Here is a 27,685-nt window from a genome sequence, read left to right as displayed (position 1 = left end):
ATTACACATTTGGACACGACTTAAAGATATCACAACTTTGGGTAATGTACCACCAGGGCCACACGGAGACCAATTCAAAAGTTTAAGAGGCAATAAGTCCTGAGAAGATGGACACAATCAATCACCATTAAAAGGGAAGAGATTTCAGCTTATTTAACAGTGCCTATAAAAGTGTTTGCCATTTGGTCATTTTCATGTTTTATTATGTACAACACTGAACCACAGAGGATTTAAACAGGCTTTGACAAAGAAAATATTATGAAAAAATTAAAAGCTATTAAGGGCAAAATTAAAGGAGAAGTTCAACCAAAAACGTAAAATTCGGGATATTCAAGATGTAGATGAGTTTGTTTCTTCATCAGAACAGATTTGAGACATTTAGCATTATCACATGCTCACCAATGGATCCTCTGGAGTGAATGGGTGCCGTCAGAATGAGAGTCCAAACAGCTAAAAAAAACACCAGTAATCCACACCACTTCAGTCCATCAGTTAACATCTTGTAAAGAGTGTTTGTAAGAAACAAATTCATCACTAAGACAATTTTTAACATCAAAACATTGCTTTTCACTAAAATAGTTCTCACCTCTATCCAAAATATTGCTTTCTCCAGTGAAAAAGTCAGCTCGTCTGAATCAAGAGAGAAATATGCACAGATCAAGCATTGTTAACAAGCAAAAAAACTGTTCTAAACAAATGTGTTGGTGGATTTTGATGTGAGAGGACAACAGGAAACGTACTTTTTCACTGGACAAAGTGTTATGGATTAAGAACTTAGCATTAGTTTAAAGTTAAAACGACTTAATGGTAGATTTGTTACTTACAGACAAGGAGCTTTTTGTTTCACAAGACATTAACTGATGGACTGGAGTGGTGTGGATTACTTGTGGATCATTGCGATGTGTTTATCAGCTGTTTGGACTCTCATTCCGACGGCACCCATTCACTACTGAGGACCCATTGGTGAGCAAGTGATGCAATGCTACATTTCTCAACATCTGTTAAAAGAAAGAAAGAAACAAGTATACATTTTGGATGGCATGAGAATAAGAACATGTTCTTTTTGGGCTGAACCACTTCTTTAAAAAGAAAATAAGAGCACATGCACTTTATATTCATCCTGTATGTTATTTGCTGTAAATTTGCAGTGTGCAGCAACTTCCACAACTGATACGAATCAAACTGCAACCATCACACATCTGTAACTGCTTAGAACATCACAATAGCATCAAACAGGAAGGATTTTTCAAGTTGCATCTGGCTGGATGACTTTAGAAAGCAAAAACAACAACAAAAAAAAAAAAACATAGGGCTATTTAATTTGGTTGCTTTTGCAAATCTGTGCATCCAGGTTAATAAAAAACATTAATCTAAGAGGTAAACACACATCTCTACTGTTTCACTGGTAGAAATGAAGTAAGCAGATTTTATGGATGACAGAATTTATGACTCAGAATGAAAAATGACAAAGCATGTAATTGATGCAATATTCCACCTTTTTAATTGTATTGCCATAATTCAAATGTACAACTACTTCCAGTCACATTAAAAGACATTTCAGTGATAGGTCAAATCATTTTTTTGGAAAAGAAGTAGAAATTAAATGCTGGTTACAACAACAGGCATTCCTAGGAGATTAAAAAACAAGAATAATACACAGCTTCCCTATAGAGTTGACCAGATTTTGTGCAACATTGAAAGGAAATGATTTAGTATTGATTTATTTTTTTGTCTGTGGTTCATAATTACCTGGATCACAATGTGCATTTTCTGTAAATTAACAACATGAATTTAAATAGAAATCGCTATCACTTTTCCCCCCCCGAATTCAACAAAAACATTACTGAATGTAAACCTAAATTTAACAGAGCTCTTGTATTTGCTTTCGCCATAAATATGCTAAAACTATGTGAACGAGTCCTGAGGTAATGAGCTGAGCAATGCATTCAGACTACCAACAAAACTGAGGTATGGATGTATGGAGTAACAGGAAAACAGTGCAAAATATATACTGGAGTAAAAAACAAAAAGGACAGAAAAAGATACAAAAGTAATACTTGGCATTTATTGGTCAAATGCTGAACTCTATAATCTCCTCAGAGCTACTGCTGTAACAAACAAAACCTACCGACCATGATCCATGGAAAAAGAGTTTATCCAATTGGTCTGTTACTGTTTTCAACACACAACAATAGAGTCTTAAAAGTAACAAAACCACTAAAAGGAGTCATCATGCATAACATAAAAACAAAACACCAAAATGCTCAAGTAATTCATTAGAACAATGCAGTTCTCTGGGCGAATGTTGGACTGCGTCACAAAGCTCATGTTTCAGACTGTTTGGCAGAAAGTTGCAGTTCGTTTTGCTTCATAAAAAAAGGTTACAAAATAATAAAAGGGTAATAATGCCGGTCAACTGCGTTATCATCATGATGCACTTCAAGGAAATACAGTGACTGCAAATGCGCACTCACAAACAAACATACCGCACAGAGTTGCAATGTCGTTTTTACAAGAGGCTGCGTCACACATTCGCCAGTACTAACTGAATAAATATCTGTGGCCTGAAGCGATTTTACATGCCAAGTTTCTATAATTCATGGTCATAAATAGGGCGTACATGGGGCATTTCATTGCATTAAGTCGAATGCAAAATTAAACAATATTGTCACTCTCACTAATATCACCAGTTCCTGTTCAGTCTGTTTGGATTTATCAACTGTAATGAGCTGTAAATAGCTGAAAGTGATCGTTCACCCAAAAATAAAAATGTAAATTGTATCATAATGTACTCACCGTCATGTTGTTCCAAACCTGTATGGATTTTTTCTTCTGTTGAACACAAAAGACATTTTGAAGAATTTTGGTAACCAAACTGTTGCTGCTTTGTTTTTTTCCAATACTGTGGAGGTCAATACTAGCAACATTTTGGTTACAAACATTTAATAAAGTAGCTTCTTTTGTGTTCAACAAGTTTGGAAGAACTGGAGGATGGGCAAAGATTAGCCACTCTTTTTTATTTAAACCAAAAGCTAAAAATGCTGGGTTTTCTTTTTACCCAATGCTGGGTTCAGCCTGCTGGATCATTTTATTGTGTTATTTTTAACATTTCTAGCCAAGTGCTGGGTAGTTTTTCTGGATGCTAAAAATGCTGGGTTCAGCAGGAATTTATTGGGTCTTCTTTTTTTTTTTTTTTCTCAATTTTTACCCTGGTGCTGGGTAGTTTTTTTTCAGGACGATAAAAAAAAATGCTGGGTTCAGCCTGTTAATTTTAATTTTTTTGGTAATTTCATTTATTTATTTATTTATTTATTACCCAGTTGATAGGTAGTTTTTCTGGACACTAAAAAATGTGGGGTTATTATTTTTATTTTTTTATCCAAATTCTGGGTGCAGCCTGTTGGGTCATTTTATTATTCATTATTTTTAACATTCTTCCCCAAGTGATGGGTATTTTTTCTGGATGCTAAGAAATCCTGGGTAATTTTGTTTTGAACCCAAATACTGGGTTCAGCCTGTTGGGTCTATAAATTGGGTAATTTTTACCCAGGTGCTGGGTAGTTTTTCCTGCACTCCAGAAATGCGGGGTTCAATCTGTTGGATCATTTTATTGGGTTACTGCTGGGTTGCGAAAAACCTTTGATAGGTTAATTGACCTATCACCATGTCAAAAAACAACTGAGCAAATAGGTTAATGTATAACACCCCAACAAGCTGGGGCAAAATACTCCAGCATGTGATCTGTCCAATCTGTACCCAGAGCTGGGTTGCTGAAAAACCTTTAATAGGTTAACTGACCCAGCACCAGGTCAGAAAACAACCCAGCAAATAGGTTAAATGTATCAAATCCAACAAGCTGGGTCAAAATAACCCAGCATGTGTTCCGTCCAATATTTACCCAGCATTGGGTTGCCAAATATCCCAGAAATGGTTGTTATTAATACAGCATTTTTTGGAGTGTAGGTTAACCCAGTGCTGGGTTGCCGAAAAACCTTCGAAAGGTTAATTTACCAAACACTGTGTCAAAAAAGAACCCAGCAAATGGGTTAATATATAAAACCCAACAAGCTGGGTCAAAATAACCCAGCACGTGTTCTGTCTAATATTTACCAAGTGCTGGGTTGATGAAAAAAAACTTAGATAGGTAAATTGACCCAGCACTATGCCAGAAAAGAACCCAGCAAATTGGTTAATGTATAAAACCTAACAAGCTGGGTCACAATACTCCAGCATGTGATCCGTCCAATATGTATCCAGTGCTGGGTTGCCGAAAAACCTTCGATAGGTTAATTGACCCAGCGCTGTGTCAAAAAAACCAACCCAGCAAATTGGTTAATGTATACAACCTAACAAGCTGGGTCACAATACTCTAGCATGTGACCTGTCCAATATGTATCCAGCGCTGGGTTGCCGAAAAACCTTCGATAGGTTAACTGACCCAGCACTATGTAAAAAAAAAAACAACCCAGCAAATGGGTTAATGTATAAAACCTAACAAACTGGGTCACAATACTCCAGCATGTGTTCTGTCCAATATGTATCCAGTGCTGGGTTGCCGAAAAACCTTCGATAGGTTAATTGACCCAGCGCTGTGTCAAAAAAACCAACCCAGCAAAGGCGTTAATGTATAAAACCACAAAAAGCTAAAATAACCCAGCATGTGTTCTGTCCAATATTTACCAAGCACTGGGTTGCCAAATAACCCAGAAATGGTTGTTTTTAACCCAGCATTTTTGAGAGTGCATGTTATCTATCCCTTCAAAGAAATTTACTCACCCTCAAATCTGTATGAATAAACCCGCAAGACATTTTGAGAAATGCCTCAGTGTTTTCATTTTTGGGTGAACTATCCCTTTCCGGTATTCCTCCTGGCAGTCTGAATCGATGAAACATACAAAATTGTTGTAACATATGTAATTACACATAAGTCAGATCAGACTAGCAGTAACATGATTAAAGAGAACTAGTACAATATCGAGCTGACTGTTTTGGTAAAAGCACTAAGCACAAGAAGGAGAGAGTTTGTTAGTTTTTAACCAAGGCAGGGTGCTAAACAACATATTAATCTCTCAACCCTCACCAACATCTATAAGTTCATCTTATTGAACGGTTAAATCTAGGCACTAAACAGATGATACACTTCATTACAGTCTACTAATGAAGTTAAGATACTCAGCACATCTGAAAAGAAGCTAAGGGTTTATAATGTAAAATGTAATGGCCCACATTGGTTTAAAAAAAGTAGTATGTATGGTTTCCCTTCATTGTAATCTTTGGGTCGCAAATTCTTGGTACCTTCCTACAGGGACATATTAGGTAGCATAAAACTAAATAAGCCACATTTTTAAATGCACAATCAAATAATAAGCAGGCCAACTAGCCGGTCCCATTCCATTTGTAAACGTTTCATTTTTTTTTTTTTTTTTGAGCAGGACCTTAACTCCTGATATTGCAGAAGTCCCGAAAGATATGGTCCCATTGATGAGGTATTGATCTGAGAATAAACAGTAACACCTTGTACTTTGTTCCCCATCATGGTTATTACTGACAGAGATATTGTAAAACTTCAGGGTCGAGAATGGGAATGTGCGTAACAGGTGGGAATCTATTGTTAGCGATCCCTTTTATATAGGGTGAAAACTGTAAGTGCAGAATCCATCTGCCTGTCTGGAAATAGTAGATAACAACTTCCGTAAGGAAGACTCCATATTCAGATCAGATGCCACCGATGCTGGGAAAACCATATCACACAACCGGCAACTGAGCAACTTTCTCCAAAGTTCAAGATGTAGAGCCATGCGAACACTTCACGCAAACAGTACAGGAAGACGCTACTCTAGTTGAGGATACTAAGAAAGTCAGATCCTCTTTTAAAGTCACTGAAACAAAATGTGAACAGTTAGGAACTTCAAGTTTCTTTCCAATAACCATTTCGATGCACTTGTCATCTCCTCATACTCTTGAAGATATCCTTGATTGTGCACGTCATGCAATCGATGACAAGTGTGCGAGTTCAAGTCGAAAACTGTAAGCCATCCTCGATCCATGGCGAAAGGTTAAAGAAAACATCTAGAATCTGCCACCTAAGTCGAAACTTTAATTATATAAAAATCCAGTATGACATCTGAACATAAGAGGTATTTCGTGTTGAGTACGAAGTCAGTAAGGACATTTGAAAAAATGGTCGATTTGATCGCAGGAGACGCGTTACACCGTCTCTGGTTCGTTTGATCACATTCAAAAGGTTGTAAAACGAAACAAGACCAGCATGCTGCAAGGGACCTATCAACTAGGGACCTCCTTTTCCATGACATCTTCATGTAATGAGTTTAAAATATTTACATAGTTTTAGGATCTTTCGAAAACTTGTATTATGAAAATGGAAAAAAGGAAATTCTTTGATCCTTATTGTGATGGTCCATACAGCCCTACTTTGATATTTACACTGCGTACACAGCTTGTTGTTACTGGATTTTGTTTCTTCCAATAATCCCTAAAATGAGGGAAACGGAATGAAGGTAAAAACATCTTAAATTGTGTCGGAGGACTAATCCGTTTACCCCGGTGTACCTTCAAACTTGCAAAAAAACACGGCAACACGTTTCTTGCGTTTCCTTCACCAGTACTTGAAATGAACTTGAAAGTCGGACTCACTTCGAGAAACAACAATCACTGGAACAATCACCTCACCTCCTATTCACCCGAATTGTTCTTCTATTTCATATTGTTTTGTCCGTGTGCGTCCGTAAGTGAGCCTGGAGCCTCGATGCCTGGGAGAAACTCTTTCCACATTGCGGGCATCGGTTGGGCGTCTCCTCATGCGTTTGTCGGTGAGCTCTGAGAAGATGCGCTCGACTGAACTTCCTGCCGCACTCTTTGCAAGCATGGGATTTCCTCCTACCTTTGTGTTTCGAGGACTCCGTCCTTTCAGTCATCTCGTCGTCATCTTCGTAGTCTTCCTCTTCTTCCTCCTCTTCATCCTTTTTCTTATTTGTCTGATTACTCTCTGAATCCTTGTCGACTTGAGACTCAGCCGGGTCCGTGGACACTTCCTGACTGGGAACAGCATCCATGGACTCTTCGTCATCCGCGAGCAGCTGGGAAGGAAGTGTCAGGAGCCTTTGCAACATCGATGGGGATCTGATTTGAGAGTCGTCGCCTGTATATAAAAAGACAGTGACTTGAAATGTTGGTATAATTTCAAATTATAACTAGAGTACTTACAAAGTAGTAGTATGTTACTGATTGCAGATTACATGATGAAAACTGTAGATAGTAATGTAATCTATGTTACTCATTTTGGGTAATGTATTCAGAATACTTTTTAGATTACTTTTTATATAACTTGTTACAAACTTACTGTTAAAGGATTAGTTCACTTCCAGACTTCCAGAATAAAAAAAAAATCCTGATCATTTATTTACCTCCATGTCATCCAAAATGTTAAAGGAACACTCCACTTTTTTTGGAAATAGGCTCATTCTCCAACTCCCCCCGAGTTAATAAGTTGATTTTTACCGTTTTGAAATCCATTCAGACGTTCTCTTGTTCTGGCGATATCACTTTTAGCATAGATCATTGAATCCTATTAGACCAATAGCATCGCGTTCAAAAATGACCAACGAGTTTCCATATTTGTTGTATTTAAAACTTGACTCTTCTGTAGTTATATCGTGTACTAAGACCGGTGGAAATGCAAAGCTGCGAGTTTCTAGGCCGATAAGATTAGGAACTACACTTCCATTCCGGCGTAATAGTCAAGGAAGTTTGCTGCCGTAATATGGCCGAAGCAGGCGGAGTATTATCAGAAATGAGTTCCCAGCTAGTTTAGCATTTGCACATGTGCTGCGTGATATTACTGCTCCTGCTTCAGCCTTATTACGGCAGCAAACTTCCTTGACTATTACGCTGGAATGGGAGTGTAGTTCCTAATCTTATCAGCCTAGAAACTCGCAGCTTTGCATTTCCACCGGTCTTAGTACACGATATAACTACAGAAGAGTCAAGTTTTAAATACAACAAATATGGAAACTCGTTGGTCATTTTTGAACGTGATGCTATTGGTCTAATAGGATTCAATGATCTATGCTAAGCTATGCTAAAAGTGATATCGCCAGAACAGGAGAACGGCTGAATGGATTTCAAAATGGTAAAACTCAACTTATTAACTCGGGGGGAGTTGGAAAATGAGCCTATTTCCAAAAAAAGTGGAGTGTTCCTTTAATGTCTTTGTTTCTTCCATTGAAAGCAAATCAAGGTTTTTGAGGAACACATTCCAGGATTTTTCTTCATATAGTGGATTTCAATGGGGATCGATGGGTTGAAAGTCTAAATTGCAGCTTCAAAGGGCTCTAACACAATCCCAGCCGAGAAATATGTCTTATCTAGTGGTTAGTTAAATGTAGGGTAGGCCAAAAAAAATCCATTACATTTTCTCCTTCAACTTTAAAGTTGTCCTTTTGTTAAAAGGTGTTTGACTTTCTTTGCACGTTCACTTTGTTAACACTGGGTTGGTACTTCCGCTTACATCACACATGCGTGATTACATAAGTCGAGCTAGTACAAAATGAGCATTTGTGGTTAAAATATATACATTTTTTATTTTGATTTTTTAAAATGACCAATCGTTTTGCTAGATAAGAGCCTTATTGAGCTGGAGTTGTCCATTTGAAGCTGCATTGAAACTGCAATTTGGACCTTCAAATTACTGATCCCCATTGAAATCCACTATATGGAGAAAAATCCTGGAATGTTTTCCTCAAAAATCTTAATTTCTTTGCAACTGAAGAAAGAAAGACACGAACAACTACTCAGCACTGACCACACTAGATCATCAGCACAACACTGCTTACCTGTGGAGCTGACGACAGGAATGCCTCGCGTCTCAGAGGACAGAGAAACCACCTCCATATCATCAATCTGCAACCAGGGAGGCTGTCCCACCTCCAGGTCCAGCTTCCTCTGAGTGGCCAAGCAAGACGGCATGAGTGTCTCTCGAATTAGGCTGTCCATGTCGGTCATCGGGCCCGAGCTCAGCCCGGTGCATTCCTCTTTACTGGTGGTGACCTCTTTGATCTGCCAGAGGTCACTGCACCACTTCTGCCCAAAGACTTTGTCTAGGATGGGCACCCAGTCCTGAGCCACTGCAATGACAGTTTGCTTGTCTGGTTCTGTTGGGGGATAACAACATAATAGATGGAAATGAAAACAATAAGACTTGATTTTCAGGTTGAATTGACTCCAATTAGGATTATACACCAAACTAAACTGCTAAATCAGCAAGCAAAGTTCACTGGGGTTTTTCAGTCAAAGATCCGGAGGAGTTTAGCTGCAATTCATTTGCAAATAATGCAGACTTTGCTTTTAAATGCCTATACTACTAGTCAAAAGATTTTGAACAGGAAGATTTTTACTGTTGAAGTCTCTTCTGCTCATCAAGCATGCATTTATTTGAAGTACAGCAAAAACAGTAAACATTTCAAATATTTTTACTATTAAAATAACAGTTTTCTATTTTAAGATCATTACTCCAGTCTTCAGTGTCACATGACCCTTCAGAAATCATTCTAATATCCTGATTCGCTGTTCAAGAAAAACATTATTATTATTATCATCATCAATATTTAAAACAACCGAGTAAACGGCTGTTTTCAACATGTTTTTGAGCAGCAAATCAGCATATTAGAATGATTTCTGAAGGATCATGTGACTGGAGTAATCATGCTAAGAATGCAGCTTTGAAATCACAGGAATAAATTACATTTTAAAATATAATCAAATAGAAAACGGTTATTTTAAACAACATTTTTTTTTTCTTTTTTTTTGCTGTATTTTGGATCAAAGAGACTTTAAAAAAAACATTAAAAAGTCTTGACTGGTAGTGAGTGTAGGACATTTTGTAAATAGATTTTTGCATTTGAAAGCAACAACTTGTTAAAAATTTTTTAAAATGTTTAAACAACTGAAAAACGACCATTATTGTTCAGTAATTACAGGCGCTGTCTGTCTGAAAACAAGACATTTATTGTGAGCTGAATTGTTGGCCTGGTCTGCTTTGTTTTTACATAACTGCTTTAAAAATAGGATTCTGAATGAAACCCAAAGAACAGATGGCGAAACAATCAAGTTCTTTCGTTTCTGGTCTGTCTGGTTGAACAATAAACTTGGCGTGCCAATATAATGCATCAATAATAAGGAAACTTAAACTTTGGTGTAATACTGTGTTTGAACATTGGGCATATTATATTTAACACTCACCATTTTACATCAGCTTTTAACATTAGCTTCACACCAGACATATTTAAATTAACTCGCTGTCATTTTTCAGCACAAACATGCCTTCTATGGAAAATTAAGATTGAGCCTTATAGAGTGTTTTCACGACACGCCATCAATCGGCCATATAAGTGGCACTAAATGAAAAGAATGCCACTAAACCGAATGAAATTTGCATTTTTCGCTGATTATTGCTACTGAAAGTTGTCAATTATTGTCATGTTTTTGGGCTGTACTAATTGGTCGGATCGGGAAAAAAATTTGGACTAACAAATCAAGGAGAAGAGTGCAAAAAACTGTCTAAGGAACAAAAGGAGTTTGTGGTTGGCCAAACTGAACCAGGATTTCCAGGGCAAGAATCTTGACAACATTTGTTTGTTCTTATAATTCCCGGTCAGGTAGGTGAAATATTAGGCTAATGTCTTAATTAATATTGTTGTATGTATCTTTACCACCTGTTAATTAGGGCTGGGTATCGAGTTCGATACTTTTTAAGCACCGACCGAATTGTCTCGATACTATCGAGTATCGAAAAAATCATTTTCGTTCGGTACCAAATTTCAATACCCAAGGGTATAATCTTGTCAACGTCAGTGAGCTAGAAAACATGCGGCATCTTTAACGTGCCCCGATCAAATGCTGGCGACTAGCTGCGGCGAGGCTGCCTTGAAAATCGATAGTTTACGGCGGTTACGCCCACTCGCCCAGAGCTTGTCAAATGTGAGGCTGTAATGTACACTACACTTTAAAGCATAGCATAAATTTAACACAAACGATGTTTAAGCGATCAAAAGTATGGCTACATTACGCCAATATTGACGGCAACAGCATGCGATGCAATATTTGTAAAAAGGTTATCGAGTGCAAGACTGGGAACACGTCAAATATGATAAAACTCCTGACACATTCTGTCAGATACAGTTCTGGCGTCTCAGTCTCAATATAGGCTACTGTGCAACGCGGCATACAATCACATCAAATGATAACTCAGCGGCAGAGTTGCACTCACGTAGGGGCGTAATTTTCACTGGGGTCCCGCTTTTCAAAATCCCGTTTGTGTCCTCCCACTTTCAAAAGGTTTTGTTAAAGTAAGCCCTTATATTGTAGAATGCACGCTCAGCACCGCCGAGTTTCGCTTGATCGTTAAAACGAAACCAAAAGTAAAACCCGCACTCGCATTCAAACGCAATTTTAATACCCCGCGTTTAGAGAGCAACTCCCCCATGCGTGAAAATTAGGCTACATAAAATATCAAAGCTGTTATTAGTATGTGGGCTTTAATAAGTTGTGTAGCTGTCTATAGCTCTGTATCATGCTTGAAAGATTCGGTCTCTGTTTGCACTTTGAATATTGAAAGGGTAGCTTACTTTGATTATGGCTGCATTTATTGTCTACACGACTAAGAAAGAACTGTGTCGTTTATTTTTTGTTATTTATAATATATTTTATTTATGTAGATTGTTTAAAAATGCAGTGGTTGTCTCTAATTTAAATGGCTGTACCTATAACAGAGAAAATAAATGTACTCTTAATAAATGTTCATGTACTTATATTATCATTCATTCTTGTCCCTTGCTTAAGGCATAAAATAAATATATTTAAAAGGCTTTCAGAATCAGCCCATTTGCTTGTAAAACATCGGCAATCAAAATAGACCATGAAGAATCAATATCGGTGCATTACTAAAAAAGAAATTGTGTGCTCCTAAATTTTTTTTTGGTGCTCCTAACTTTTTGAAGTTGGGAGCACCAGTGCTACCAAGTAAAAAAGTTAATTTCGAGCCCTGGGACATAATTTTTCTGAAGAAGAACTGTTGAGTGATTTCAGGTGATCTTAAAAGGGTAGTTCACCAAAAAATGAAAATTCTGTCATTAATTACTCACCCTAATGTTGTTCCAAACCCACAAGACCTTTGTTTATCTTCAGAACACAAATGAGATGAAGATAAAAAGAGCTTTCTGATCCTCCCATAGATTTACTGGATATGCATTTTTCAATGCCCAGAAAGGAACCAAAAACATAGTCAAAATAAGTCCATGTGATATAAGTAATCATAATTATATGAAGCTGCGAGAATACTTCTGTGTGCAAAGTAAACAAAAATAACTTTATTCAACGATTTATCTATGGGAGGATCAGAAAGCTCTTGGATTAAATCCAAAATATTTTCATTTTGACTTTATTAAAACTGTTTGCACTGATATATTGTGTTAACTACACTTTCAATACAATTTTGTACTTTTGTTCTCTTGTTTATTGGTCTTAGAGATAAGCTCTGCTGTGAAAAGTGTCACAAACATCCTGAAAAAAATAAAACCAAAGTTTCTCTGAGATTATGTGTTCTGTAATCTTGTTAAAATATATTTCTTAAAATAAAAGCATCGAAAAAAGTATCGTTCGGAACCGGTATCGAATTCAGGGTATCGGTATCGAAAATTTTGGAACGATACCCAGCCCTACTGTTAATTTTAGTTTGTCAAACTATTAAGCCCTTTCCTGCTTAATAAGTCCTTCTCTTTATGATTTAGCAGCTTCCACACATTTATTCTGTGGTTTAGAACAACGTATTCAGTAGTGCATTAACCCTGCAATCCATGCTGCTGTTTACATTCAAGTATCGCCAATACGGTTGAGCATCTGGATAACTGACCATACAGTGAAGTAATTGCAAACACTCTATAGGACTGGCACAGTTATCTAATTTTCATAATCCTTTTTATAGTGAACTGATTTCTAAAACAACACAGACAGCACATGCAAATAAACAATGAGGGCGTGTTCACACTTGGCGTCTTTTTTGACAAGAAAAAGGGCGTTTTTTTAGTTACAAAAAAATCTGGAGGCGTTGCAGCAGAGGGCATCTTTTTGTTGCTATAACCACAGCTGCAACAGTAGCCTGTGTGTGGTGCAGAAATGTCAATAGAAAAGGAAGCTGGCTCTTTTCTTTTTTTGACATTTTTGCCTTTTATTTGATAGGACAGTATTTAGACAGAAAGTGAAGTGGAAAAAGGAAGGAAGGAAAGGAGGTGACATGAGGCCAAGTATGGTGACCCATAGTTGGAATTTGTGCTCTGCATTTAACCCATCCAAGTGCACACACACAGTAGTGAACACACACACACACACCCGGAGCAGTGGGCAGCCATTGCTGCGGCGCCCGGGGAGCAGTTGGGGGTTCGGTGCCTTGCTCAAGGGACTCACCTCAGTCGTGGTATTGAGGGTGGAAAGAGCGCTGGTGATTCACTCCCCCCACCTACAATCCCTGCCGGACCTGAGATTCGAACCTGCAACCTTTAGGTTACAAGTCCGACTCTCTAACCATTAGGCCACGGCTGCCCCATAGTGGGAGAGAGAGCAAGGGACGGGATCAGGAAAGGTCTGCGAGCCAGGACTCGAAAAACGGACGCCCGAAGCGCAACGGCGCTACTGTACATGTCGATATGCGGCTCAAGAGGCTATCGGTGCTGCACGCTGGTTTTTGAAGTTAACGGGAGGCAAATCCGGTTCACAACAATAAAACGAAAGTCTATAACGGCACCTTTCTACGGTGGCCGAGAGAGCTCAACACGCTGCAACTTAAGAAAACATGCAAACAGAAAAAAAACGGCAACACATTAAGAAAACATCATCAGTTTGACAACACAGGCGCTGCAAATCCTCGCAAACACAAATAAGGAAACGCGTGTTGGCAGCGCATTTCTGAGTTTGGTTGTGTTGTGAGAATTTGCAGTGCGTTCGTGTGTTGGCAGCGCGTTTCTGAGTTTGGTTGTGTTGTGAGAATTTGCAATGCGTTCGTGTGTTGGCAGCGCGTTTCTGAGTTTGGTTGTGTTGTGAGAATTTGCAATGCGTTCGTGTGTTGGCAGCGCGTTTCTGAGTTTGGTTGTGTTGTGAGAATTTGCAATGCGTTCGTGTGTTGGCAGCGCGTTTCTGAGTTTGGTTGTGTTGTGAGAATTTGCAATGCGTTCGTGTGTTGGTAGCGCATTTCTGAGTTTGGTTGTGTTGTGAGAATTTGCAATGCGTTCGTGTGTTGGCAGCGCGTTTCTGAGTTTGGTTGTGTTGTGAGAATTTGCAATGCGTTCGTGTGTTGGCAGCGCATTTCTGAGTTTGGTTGTGTTGTGAGAATTTGCAGTGCGTTTGTGTGTTGGCAGCGCATTTCTGAGTTTGGTTGTGTTGTGAGAATTTGCAGTGCGTTCGTGTGTTGGCAGCGCGTTTCTGAGTTTGGTTGTGTTGTGAGAATTTGCAGTGCGTTCGTGTGTTGGCAGCGCGTTTCTGAGTTTGGTTGTGTTGTGAGAATTTGCAATGCGTTCGTGTGTTGGCAGCGCGTTTCTGAGTTTGGTTGTGTTGTGAGAATTTGCAGTGCGTTCGTGTGTTGGCAGCGCGTTTCTGAGTTTGGTTGTGTTGTGAGAATTTGCAGTGCGTTCGTGTGTTGGCAGCGCGTTTCTGAGTTTGGTTGTGTTGTGAGAATTTGCAGTGCGTTCGTGTGTTGGCAGCGCGTTTCTGAGTTTGGTTGTGTTGTGAGAATTTGCAGTGCGTTCGTGTGTTGGCAGCGCATTTCTGAGTTTGGTTGTGTTGTGAGAATTTGCAGTGCGTTCGTGTGTTGGCAGCGCGTTTCTGAGTTTGGTTGTGTTGTGAGAATTTGCAATGCGTTCGTGTGTTGGCAGCGCGTTTCTGAGTTTGGTTGTGTTGTGAGAATTTGCAATGCGTTCGTGTGTTGGCAGCGCGTTTCTGAGTTTGGTTGTGTTGTGAGAATTTGCAATGCGTTCGTGTGTTGGCAGCGCGTTTCTGAGTTTGGTTATGTTGTGAGAATTTACAGTGCGTTTCCGTATTTGTGTTGCGAGGATTTGCAGCGCCTGTGTTGTCAAACTGATGAATATGTTTTCTTATTGTGTTGTCGTTTTTTTCTGCTTGCATGTGTTTAAGTTGCAGCGCGTTGAGCTCTCTCGGCCATCGTACCTTTCCCATTTTTTCTTGTTGTTATGGAAACAAAGGTCTAGCTACTCACTTGTCATTGGTCACCTGTCAAAAAAGCGCTTGACGTAGGGCGTTTTCTTCAGAAAAGTTCAACTTTTTTCAACTTAAAAAGACGCTCTGAGCTGCAGAAAAAGACGCCAGCGGGGGCGTTTAAAAAAAGCGCTCAGGGCTTTTTTTGAAAAGACGGTTTACTCCATAGGTTATAATGTAAAACAGACGCTGGCAGTTAAAAAAAAAAAGACGCCAAGTGTGAAAACGGCCTTAGTGGGCACAATTCATAAAGTGTACATTTTTCACACAAAAATAAGTGCTTCTATCCCAACTTAACACAACCATTTAATATTTCACAATTTTACTGTTTTACTGTATTTTTGATCAAATAAATGCAGAATGCATAAGAGATTCTTCAAAGCATCATGGGTCAAAGACGAAAAATGTTTTAAGCATAAAAACAATGTGCAATACTGCTTTAAATTGTTGTTGTTTTTCCATATTTTCTTTTACGTTTTCTGTTTAATTTAATAGCAATTTTGTTTTAGTTTTTCTGAGCACAAAATAAATATCATACAATTTTCTCTAATTTACAGAAGACACCCACTAAAATGTCATTCAGTGTAACAGTCTTGTCAGGCATATTTACAACAAAAATCAATTTATGACATATTAAAAGACAAATTACTTGCACTCCAATTACTAATTAGTTGTAATTTTACATTTTTAAAATTTGCCATGATCCTAGGTTTTGCCCATCTGTCAGTAAAAATTTGTAACTCAAAAAAATTAATATGCTCCCTTATTCTTTGATATTTTAATGTGTACAAATCAGAATAAGCAAGTTGTTTGAATTTTTACATAAATATTGTGTTACACTGAATGACAATGTAACATTACTTCAACCAAAATCGTATTCTCCAAAAACTTTATTTGAAACCTTAAAAGTAGACACTTTACTTACGTTTAATGTAGAGCTGCTCAATTACGGCAAAAATCATAATCACGATTATTTTGGTCAATATTGTAATCACGATTATTTAACACAATTATGACTGGGTCCAAAACTTTATATTAGTGATTAATTTAAAGATGGCAATACAACAGAAAAAAAAAAGATACAAATGAAATAAAAAAAAAAAGTTTTTTTTTTTTATATAAAATACTGAATACTTTTATGCAACTCTAATGTAGTCTAACAGCCTACTACGGAAATTGAATGTAATTGTTTTAATGTAAACTACTCTCATTCACCGGCCATTGACCACAAAACGAAATCACGGTCAATCTCAAAAACGGCTCGTTCGTCGTAATTATGCTTTTAGATATAAGGTTGTCTGGATTACAGTAAAAAAAAAAACAGCCCAGGCTGCATTTTGGCAATTGCTATCCTTTAATATCTTTGACCCACGTACATTCTTAATACTAACTAATATAGATAATAAAACACTGTACCATTTGTGGTTTCAGTCTGCTCCTTTTCCCACTCTTTTTTGGGTGATCGTTTCTGCAGGTCTTTTGACTCTTGCTTATCCGTTTTGGAACTGCTAGGAGAGGCAGAGTCATTTTCGCGGTCCTCTGTTTCCACAGCAACCCCATCATTGTCCTCCACTGTGTTCTTGTCCCGTAACTGGTCTTTCAATATCTGGTTTTCCCGCTCCTTCTTGGTGAACTCTGAGAGCAGGTCGTCAAAGCTGTCTTCCACGATTTTGGTCAGCTCGCAAACTGCGAATTCTAGCACGTGTTCCATAACAGATTTTAACTGACCTGAAAATGGAGACAAAATGAGGGACATGATGATATATTTACTCAGAAAAATCCATCCATAAGGTTGTCATGACACAAACAGGTAGTTATTGCCTGTAGGTTCTCTAATCGCTCTCTGCACCATCCACACGCTGCAGTGAATGGCAGAAATAAGGCCGCTGGCTGACATTTATGAGAATCACACCAATTTGCTTCACTCCCTACTTTCAGCGAGTAAAAGTTCACATTCAAAGGCTCAATTATGCTATGTCAGAATTTGAAGGCAATCTAAAACAAAACTACGAATGCGTTTCTGTTGATGGAGAAATGGAGTAGATGAACTGTATAAATTCAGTGGTGTATTTTAAACCTGATCTGCAATAATATGTACATACTACCATATTATATTTACACATTTATAATGGTCACATTAGGAAGCATACCAATTAAATCTGCATTTTACGACACAGGAGAAATCGTTGGTAATCTCTACACACAGGGTATCGGTGGCTTGTATTCAAATCAGAAGGAAGTGCTGCAGGTCTGAATTTGGATTTGGACATTATCTTGTAACTTGTATCAAATGCACCTCCCTGCAGAAATAAGGCCTTTAAAATGCACAGCATGCAGTCCTCTCCATTCCTCCCTGACAGTACAAGAGCCCATTTTGATCAGACAACTGAAAAGCCACATCTAAAAGACATCAAATGCTTCACTGTCAAAGCAAACTAAAAAAAATATGAACAATATTAACATCTTATTGCCAAAAATATTATATATTAACAGAGGTCAAAGTGGTCAAGTTCCCTACTAAAGTTTTATTAAAATAAATATCTACTATATATACAGTGAGGAAGAAAATTATTTGATCCCCTGCTAATTTTGTACGTTTGCCCACTGAGAAAGAAATGATCAGTCAAAAAAAAAAAAATCCTGAAAAATGCATTTAAAAAAAGTTATATATTGATTTGCATTTTAGTGAGTGAAATGTGACCATGGACCACAAAACCAGTCATATGGTAAAATTTTACAAAACTGAGATATATACATCATATGAAAGCTCAATAAATAAGCTTTCTATTGATGTATGGTTTGTTAGGATAGGACAATATTTGGCCGAGATACATCTATTTGAAAATCTGGAATCTGAGGGTGCAAAAAAAATCAAAAATACTGAGAAAATCACCTTTAAAGTTGTCCAAATTAAGTTCTTAACAATGCATATTACTAATCAAAAATTGCATTTTGATATGTTTACAGTAGGAATTTTACAAAAAATCCTCATGGAACATGATCTTTACTTAATATCCTAATGATTTTTGACATAAAAGAAAAATCAATAATTTTGACCCATACAATTTATTTTTGGCTATTGCTACAAATATACCCCAGCGACATAAGACTGGTTTTGTGGTCCAGGGTCACAAATAAGTATTTGATCCAATATCAATCAGCACGATTTCTGGCTCCCAGGTCTCTTTTATACATGTAAAGAGCTGAGATTAGGTGCACTCTCTTAAAGGAAGCGCTCCTAATCTCAGCTTGTTACCTGTATAAAAGACACCTGTCCAGAGAACTCCAAAAAAATCAGATTCCAAGCTCTCCACCATTAGCCAAGACCAAAGAGCTGTTCAAGGATGTCAGGGAAAAGATTGTAGACCTACACAAGAATGGAATGGGCTACAAGACCATCGCCAACAGCTTGTTGAGAAGTTGACAACAGTTGGTGCAATTATTTGCAAATGGAAGAAACACAAAATAACTGTCCATCTCCCTCAGTCTGGGGTTCCATGCAAGATCTCATTTCATGGAGTTTCAATGATCATGAATACGGTGAGGAATCAGCCCAGAACTACACAGGAGGATATTGTCAATGATCTCAAGGCAGCTGGGACCATAGTCACCAAGAAAACAATTGGTAACATACTACGCCGTGAAGTGGACTGAAATCCTGCAGCGCCCGCAAGGTCCCCCTACTCAAAAAAAGGCACATGTACAGGCCCGTCTGAAGTTTGCCAATGAGCATCTGAATGATTCAGAGGAGAACTGGGTGAAAGATGAGACCAAAATTAAGCTCTTCGGCATCAACTTAACTCGACGTGTTTTGAGGAGGAGGAATGCTGTCTATGACCTTAAGAACACCATCCCTACTGTCAAACATGGAGGTGGAAACATGATTTGGGGCTGTTTTTCTGCTAAGGGGACAGGACAACTGCACCGCATCACAGGGACTATGGACGGGGCCATGTACTGTCAAATCTTGGGCGAGAACTTAGCCAAGGCATTGAAAATGGGTCGTGGATGGGTATTCCGGCAAGACAGTGACCCAAAACACACGGCCAAGGCAGCAAATGAGTGTCTCAAGAAGAAGCTCATTGAGGTCCTGTAGTGGCCTAGCCAGTCTCCAGACCTTAATCCCATTGAAAAATCTGTGGAGGGAGCTGAAGGTTCGAGTTGCCAAATGTCAGTTTCAAAATCTTAATGACCTGGAGAGGTTCTGCAAAGAGGAGTGGGACAAAATCCCTCCTAAGGTGTGCACAAACCTGGTGGCCAACTACAAGAAACGTCTGACCTCTGTGATTGCCAACAAGGGTTTTGCCACCAAGTACTAAGTCATGTTTTGCGATGGGGTCAAAAAATTATTTCATCATTAAAATGCAAATCAATTTATAACTTTTTTGAAATGCCTTTTTCTGGATTTTTGTTGTTGTTCTTCTGTCTCTCACTGTTAAAAATAAACCTTCCATTAAAATGATAGACTGATCATTTCTTTGTCAGTAAGCAAACGTACAAAATGAGCAGAGGATCAAATCAATTTTTTTCCTCACCGTATAGATTCAAGCAGCAAAAATATGTTTTCAGTTCTTTTATCAATCTAAAAATGGTCTAAAATCTTTTAAAATTGCAGCACAAGGCAGATCCAACATAGAAAGTCAACAAAAAAAAAAACATGAAAATAAAAATAAACCTAGTGATGCTAGAAAAGGATAATGCAAATACTTCCAAAAATCCCATTGATCTGAACTGATCCATTGAATTGAATTGATTTTTGATCATTAAACTATTAAATGCTACGGATGTAACAGTATTATCAATATCGTGGTCACATAATGAAACGAAAGTCTTCCTGTTGTTATTATTATTATTATTATTATTATTATTATATTGTAATTTGTTTAGCTTCCTAAAACTTCAGTGTTAAGTTTAGGTACAAGTCAATTCACTGACTTTATTCTGAAGTAATTTTTCTTAGTAAAGAACATGGGTTGGAGCTTTTAATTTTGAACTGCATTAGAAGTGCATTAGATAGAAAAATGTAACTTTAAAATGAACATTTCTTAATCTGTCTTTTTTCTACTTAAATATCGGAATAAATATTGTATGGGGGATTTCATATCAAGATATTATTGTGTCATGAGATTTTAACATCCTTACATCCCTATTAAATGCACTAGATGTCAATGTCAAACTAATGTCATCTAATAATACTTTATTTTTGCAAATTGCCCCCGTCACCCAAACCCTGCAATGTGCCACCCTGGCTCACACCTATGATGAAATCGTGCAACACCTTTTAGACAACATTTAATGCTATGCACGACCCATTTTACTTCTGTAATTCGATGCTCTCCAGAATGAAACAGGATAGTAACGAAAAAGAAATACAGGGCATGACATTATCCTGCAGCAATTGAATGGATCATGCAAAGTGGTCCCTGGCTGGAAAGTAAGAGGGCTGTGTGACATTGATCAAAATGGAAAGTCATTTCAAAAGCTTTTATTTCTTTGGAATAATGTGCACTAATGAATAATTCACAAGGATTTAAAAAAAATGCATTAGAAAATCAATCCTGATTTCATTCTCAGGGCTCAACAATAAGGTTTTCAAAAACATTTTCACTGGCCTAACTACAAAAATATGCCCACAGAAGGTTACAAGTTTCACACAAATCTAAAATTCTATTGAAATATTTTTTTTTTTATATTTGCCTGAAATACTACTTTCATTAAATATCAGACTTTTTACAGTTTCTCTCTTCAAGTCTAAAGTTTTTAAATGTTTTTAAAGACGTCTCTTCTGCTCACCAAGCCTGGATTTATTTGATCCAAAGTACAGCAAAAAAAAAAAAAAACACAGTAATATTGTGAAATATTCTTTACCAATTCAAGAAACATGTTTATTATTATTATTATCATCATCATCAACATTTGAAACAGTTGAGTACATTTTTTTAAATTCTTCAATGAATAGAAAGATCCAAAGACCAGCATTTATCTGAAATAAAAAGCTTTTGTGACATTACACACTATACCATTCAAAAGCTTGGAGTCAGTATTTTGTTTTTATTTAGCAAGGATGCTTTAAATTGATCAATGATGATAAAGATGATTATAATGTTGCAAAAGATTTCTATTTCAGATAAATGCAGTTCTTCTGAACTTTCTATTCATCAAAGAAACCTGAAAAACATCTACTCAGCTGTTTTCAACATATACTAATAGTAATACATATTTTTTGAGCAGCAAATCAGAATATTGGAATGATTTCTGACAGATCATGTGACTGGAGTAATGATGCTAAAAAATTCAGCTTTGAAATCACATTTTAAAATATTCAAATAGAAAACTGTTATTTTAAAACATACAAATATTTCAGATTTTTACAGTTTTTGCTGTACTTTGGATCAAGTTAATGCAGGCTTGGTGTGCTTTAAAAAAACATCAAAAATCTTACTGTTCAAAAACATTTGACTGGTAGTGTATGTACATAAATCTATAACGTAACTCCATTTATTGTATTTGAGGAATAATTATGGCATACAATGCAAAACAGTACTCACTGGTTTGGATTTTTCAACACAAAAGCTCCAAAACTAGTCTAGTCTAGACTGTCTGCTGAAAGCCTCTTACAATGGCCCCAATGGGCCATCCTTACCATTAAGCCCTGATGTTGACTTTTAGAAAGCTGCAAATGAAAACATTCAAGATTTGCCTTTTCAGAAACAACCCTAAAGCATACGTCACTGTCAAGATGACTTGAATTGAAATCTCATTGCGTGACTAGTATTTAATTCTAGCGCTGCATCTATAGCAAACAAATTAAATGGTGCATTTCTAAAAAAAAACTCATTGACATGCCAAGCTATGACATCAAAGTGGATCAATTGGGCTCCCTTGTGATTTGGCTGCAGTCTCTGCTTATGTACTATGGAGACTCTTCAAAGCCCAACCATGGATACCCTCTGCAGGGTCTGGTAGGTGTGGCTTTCTCGAACCACCTCCATTGGCCAAAATGCAAGGCAAAGGCACCCTCCCCATGGCTACCGTCACCGCAGTATGAAAAGCAGCGCTAAGGAGCAGCTAAACGACAGAAGCGTCATCACCCAAACCAGCCACTGGCAGCAGTCATAACAAGTCAGCCACACTCCAGACATTAAAAGGTCCATGTATACATGCCCACACAGGCCTGAAAACTGCTGAGTAATATTCATTACAAAGACCAGACATCAAAAACTTCCTGCAATCACACAAAAGACAAAACATTCGGTCTAAAACAATGCGTTGCTTCTGTGCAGTCTCCCATTAGAAATTATGCAGACTTGCACACTTCCTACAGATTACGACTAAAGTACTGTGGACCAGTTTATCTTAAATACTATCTGAACTGAAGAAACCAATAAGCTAGACATAAAAATCAAACAAGACTAAAATTCAGCATATTCCAGTTGTTTTCTAGTTAGTCTAATATGTGACCCTGGACCCCAAAACCAGTCTTAAGTTGCATGGGTATATTTGTAGCAACAGACAAAAATACATTGTATGGGTCAAAATGGTCAATTTTATTTTTTAGCTCAAAAATCAATTGGATATTAAGTAAAGATTATGCTCCATGAAGATATTTGGTAAATCTCCTACTGTATATATATATATTTTTTAAGTCTTAATTTTTGATTAGTAATATGCATTGCTAAGAACTTCATTTGGACAACTTTAAAGGTGATTTTCTCAATATTTAGATTTTTTTTATGTTGCACCCTAAGATTCCATTTTTTAAAATAGTTGTATCTCAGCCAAATATTGTCCTATCCTAACAAGCCATGCATCAATGGAAAACTACTAACCAGTAGACCATCTTGGACCAGCAAGAAAGTTGGTCATGCTGGTTTTACCAACTAATCAACCAGCTAATGGCCAACTTAGACCACATAGAACCATCAACCACGTTTCAAAAGCTGGATTTCCCGCATTAGGGCATGGGTTTAACTGCAGGGTCATTGGTGCCACGTTTCTGAAATTAGGGAATTGAAATGCATGGGTGCAAAAGCAGACCAAGTTTATTATGACTTCCTCCTTCCGTTCAAAATGGTGTTTACCCTTGTTTTATAAACCTCGCCACTGCGCACCAAACCATCGAGTCAGATTTGCATTGCAAACGCGAGTGTTGAAATAATACGGATTATTACGCGCGATAGCCAGCATGTTTTATGCATTTCCATTCCATAAAAACACAGTTTAGCCTTACCAACTGCTCTCGCTTTCTGTTCACGCCTGAGCGTTTCAGACTGAACGCCACATTCAAGGCTCTGACTGGGGGTGTGTTGCTTTGTTTCATCGCTCGTGCCTGTTTTCCCCTTAGACGCATTTCTTTTCCCGTTCCCTCCACGAGACTGAAGGGTCGCCCTCAAACGCTGATTTTCTTGCTCTTTGGTGGCCGTTTCCAATAGCATTGAATTCAAAGTGGCCCCAACAGTCTTGGTGATTTCCTGAACGGCGAGCTGCACTACCTGCTCCAGTGCGGACTCCAGCTGACCTTGGAAAAACGAAATGTACAGGGCACCGTTCATGTTTACAACCGCTCTGTAGGAAGACCTCTTTCATTCTTCCTCTTCCCACCTCCCAAAATAGTGTTAAATATACAGAAGTCCCCCCAGAACAACTGCCTAGAAATGAACAGTTACCCCTTTCTCGCGAAACACATCGTGGATGTATACACCCCTTAGTATGCTGTACCGTAATCCACTTTGTAAAGTCGCATTGGGAGTCCAAATAGTCCACGAGCACATCTCTCAGACAACCACTACGCCATTTTGCCCCAAATATGAAAACGTCTGGCGCACATAACCTAGAAACGAGTTGTAGGAAGCGCGACAGAGTAAAACGCCGTTTTAACCTTTAATATAAGTTTTGAGCCGTTTGCAGGTTTTTCTGTCCTACGTTTTGTAGGTGAGCAGCGCGCATTATCACTCGATTCATTTAAACTTTTTAGTAGATTACATCCATTCAGTCACTGCCAGTTATATCCAGTTACGCACGACTTTTATCAAGCATAGTATTTAGATTGTATTGCATATTGATTCCCACAACACGTTTAGCGTGCGCTGCACTATGTGAACTACGGTAAAACAGGCGCTGCCTGCATTATCTAAGAGGAAGGCGGGGCGAGATTCATGGTAGATTACTGATGCAAAGGCATGTTGTGTGGCGCGTTGAAATTGAGCTCCCAGGGTGTGTGTATGTATGTGTGGCCTATAAGCCTATATGTATATACATACATACAGTCTCGTTCAAAAGTTTGGGATCATTAAGGATTTAAATGTTTTGTAAGTGTCTGATGATCAAGGCTGTGGTGTAATATGTAACATTGTGAAATATTATTACCATGTATTAATATCTAATTTATTCCTGTGACCAAAGCTGAATTTTTATCATCATTACTGCAGTCTTTAGTGTCACACGATCCTTCAGAAATCATTCTAATATGCTGAACCTGGACTACAAAAACAGTCAAAAGGGTCATTTGTTTAAAATTGAGCTTTGTACATAATGTGAAAGCTGAATATAAGCTTTCCATTGATGTATAATTTGTTAGGATATGACAATATTTGGTGGCAGAGATACAACTATTTGAAAATCTGAGGGTGCCAAAAAAAATAAAAAATATTGAGAAAATCATTTTTATTGTTTTTTTTTAGTTGTCCGAAGTTCTTAGCGATGCATATTACTTATCAAAAATTAAACTATGATATGTTTATAGTAGGAAATTTACAAAATATCTTAATGGAACATTATGTTTACTTCATGTCCTAATAAATTTGACCATTTTGACCCATACAATGTATTGTTGGCTTTTGCTACAAATACAGTATTCAACATTTGAAGTGGATCAAAAAAGTTGATCAAAGTTGTCCTTAGACAAAAACGGGTATTGTTTTGGTTTTAGGACAACTCTGATGAAAGGTTCTGATCCACTTCAAATGTTGACTACTGTACACCCGTGCCTTTTGTGGTCCAGGGTCACATTTATTTTCAGTGCTGGAAACAGTTGTGCAGCTTAATATTTTTTTGGAACCTGTGATACTTTTTTTCAGGATTCTTTGATGAATAAAAAGTTAAAAAGAACACCATTTATTTCAAATGAATTAAAAGTCTTTTCTAACAATATATACCGTTCAAAAGTTTGGGCTCAGTCAATTTTTTACTTTTTATTTTTTTGAAAGAAATTAATACTTTTATTCAGCAAAAACATGTGCAATTGATAAAATGTGAAAGACTTACTTATATTGTTAGAAAAGATTTATATTTTGAATAAATGCTGTTCTTTTTTATTCATTCATCAAAGAATAAAGAAAAAAAGTATCACAGGTTCCAAAAAAAATATTTGGCAACATTGCCAACATTGATTATTTTAATAATAAATCAGCAAATTAGAACGATTTCTGAAGGATCATGTGACACTTAAGACTGGAGTAATGATGCTGATGAAAATTCAGCTTTGCATCACAGAAATAAATTATATTTATATAAGTATATTAAAATAGAAACCATTATTTTATATTGTAAAAACATTTCTGTCAGGATTATGTCTGTGTTTTGTTCTGTTTTCCTAGTGTTTTTCCCCCTCTGTTTCTAGTTTAAATGGTTTAGTCCTTGTCTTCCCCTCTAGTTTTGTTTCCATTTGGTTTGTTCATGCCCATATTTGTATTTCCCCCTCGTTATCCTGTTATCTTGTTTGTGACCACGCCTTGTTTTTCAGTGTATTTAAGAGTCTGTTTGCACACCCCGTTTGTCGGTCAATGATTATGTTACTTCCGTTTGTTTTGTTCCATGTGCTCATTTCCTGCTCCCGGTTTTGTTTATTTGTTCATTTTTGCAGTATTTTATTTAAACTTCATTCGTTCAGTTACTCCGGTTCTCCTCGTCCATCTTCACTCCTCAACCAGCCAGAATGTGACAGATTGACCGACCAAACAGAAGATGAGTCGGGCTGAGGAAAATGCCATGCCAGAATCTGCAAGCAAGATGGCTGCCACGCCAGAGACTGTTCGCAAGATGGCCACCATGTTACTATCTGCCCTCAAGATGGCTGCCACGCATGAGTCTGTCAGCAAGATGGCTGTCACGCCAGAGTCTGCATGCAAGACGGCTTTCGTTCCTGAGTCCCCAGCCAAGATGGCCGCCAAGCCTGAATCCCTGGCCAAGATGGCCGCCAAACCTGAATCTCTGGTCAAGATGGCCACCGTTCCTGAGTTCCCGGCCAAGATGGCCGCCAAACCTGAATCTCTGGCCAAGATGGCCACCAAACCTGAATCTCTGGTCAAGATGGCCGCCGTTCCTGAGTTCCCGGCCAAGATGGCCGCCAAACCTGAATCTCTGGCCAAGATGGCCTCCGTTCCTGAGTTCCCGGCCAAGATGGCCGCCGTTCCTGAGTTCTCGGCCAAGATGGCCGCCAAGCCTGAATCCCTGGCCAAGATGGCCGTTGATCCTGAGTCCCCGGCCAAGATGGCCGCCAAGCCTGAGTCTGTACCCAAGATGGCTACCGCCAAGTCAGAGTCTCCGCTGGTTCCGTCCAGCCTCCCAGAGTCTCCGCTGGTTCCGCCAGAGCGCCCTCCAGTGACCGCGCCGCCAGAGCGCCGTCCAGAGCCCGCTCCTCAAGAGCCAGCGCGCCACCATGGCCTCCTGGACTGGTTACCCGGCCATGGCCACCTGAGCTCCCTGATCCGCCCTGGAGACCACCTCTGTATCCTGTGTCCCTACCTAGCGGTCTCCAGGGCACCCACCCTCCCTCCCTTATAGATGTTATTAGGCGCGAGACGCGCCTTCTGGGAGGGGGGGGGGGGTAATGTCAGGATTATGTCTGTGTTTTGTTCTGTTTTCCTAGTGTTTTTCCCCCTCTGTTTCTAGTTTAAATGGTTTAGTCCTTGTCTTCCCCTCTAGTTTTGTTTCCATTTGGTTTGTTCATGCCCATATTTGTATTTCCCCCTCGTTATCCTGTTATCTTGTTTGTGACCACGCCTTGTTTTTCAGTGTATTTAAGAGTCTGTGTTTGCACACCCTGTTTGTCGGTCAATGATTATGTTACTTCCGTTTGTTTTGTTCCATGTGCTCATTTCCTGCTCTCGGTTTTGTTTATTTGTTCATTTTTGCAGTATTTTATTTAAACTTCATTCGTTCAGTTACTCCGGTTCTCCTCGTCCATCTTCACTCCTCAACCAGCCAGACTGTGACAATTTCACAGTATTACTGGGTTTTTTTTCTGTAATTTTGATCAAATAAATGCAGCTTTGATGAGCATAAGAGACTTTACAAAACATTACAAGTCTTACTGATTCCAAACTTTTAAACGGTAATGTGTATATATTGTCAAACCAAAATTTATTCAGACACCTTTAACATTTCTCACATTATCACACTGTTTATCACA

General features: G+C 38.2%; 1 protein-coding gene across 1 annotated transcript; it reads right to left on the bottom strand.

The window, feature by feature from the left end:
• Window positions 1-1,475: 1,475 nt before the first annotated feature.
• On the bottom strand, window positions 1,476-23,930 carry LOC141289253 (uncharacterized). Its single transcript, XM_073821348.1, has 4 exons — window positions 23,507-23,930; window positions 16,693-17,004; window positions 8,853-9,170; window positions 1,476-7,159 (listed from the first exon to the last, which is right to left on the bottom strand). The coding sequence occupies exons 1-4, from the start codon at window positions 23,826-23,828 to the stop codon at window positions 6,720-6,722; spliced, it is 1,392 nt and encodes a 463-aa protein (XP_073677449.1). The 5' UTR covers window positions 23,829-23,930; the 3' UTR covers window positions 1,476-6,719.
• Window positions 23,931-27,685: the final 3,755 nt, after the last annotated feature.

Source organism: Garra rufa, chromosome 17, assembly GCF_049309525.1.
Source record: "Garra rufa chromosome 17, GarRuf1.0, whole genome shotgun sequence".
In the NCBI taxonomy this organism is placed as follows: Eukaryota; Metazoa; Chordata; class Actinopteri; order Cypriniformes; family Cyprinidae; genus Garra; species Garra rufa.
Note: the sequence above shows the minus strand (reverse complement) of the source record. Positions and strands in the feature narration are given on the sequence as shown.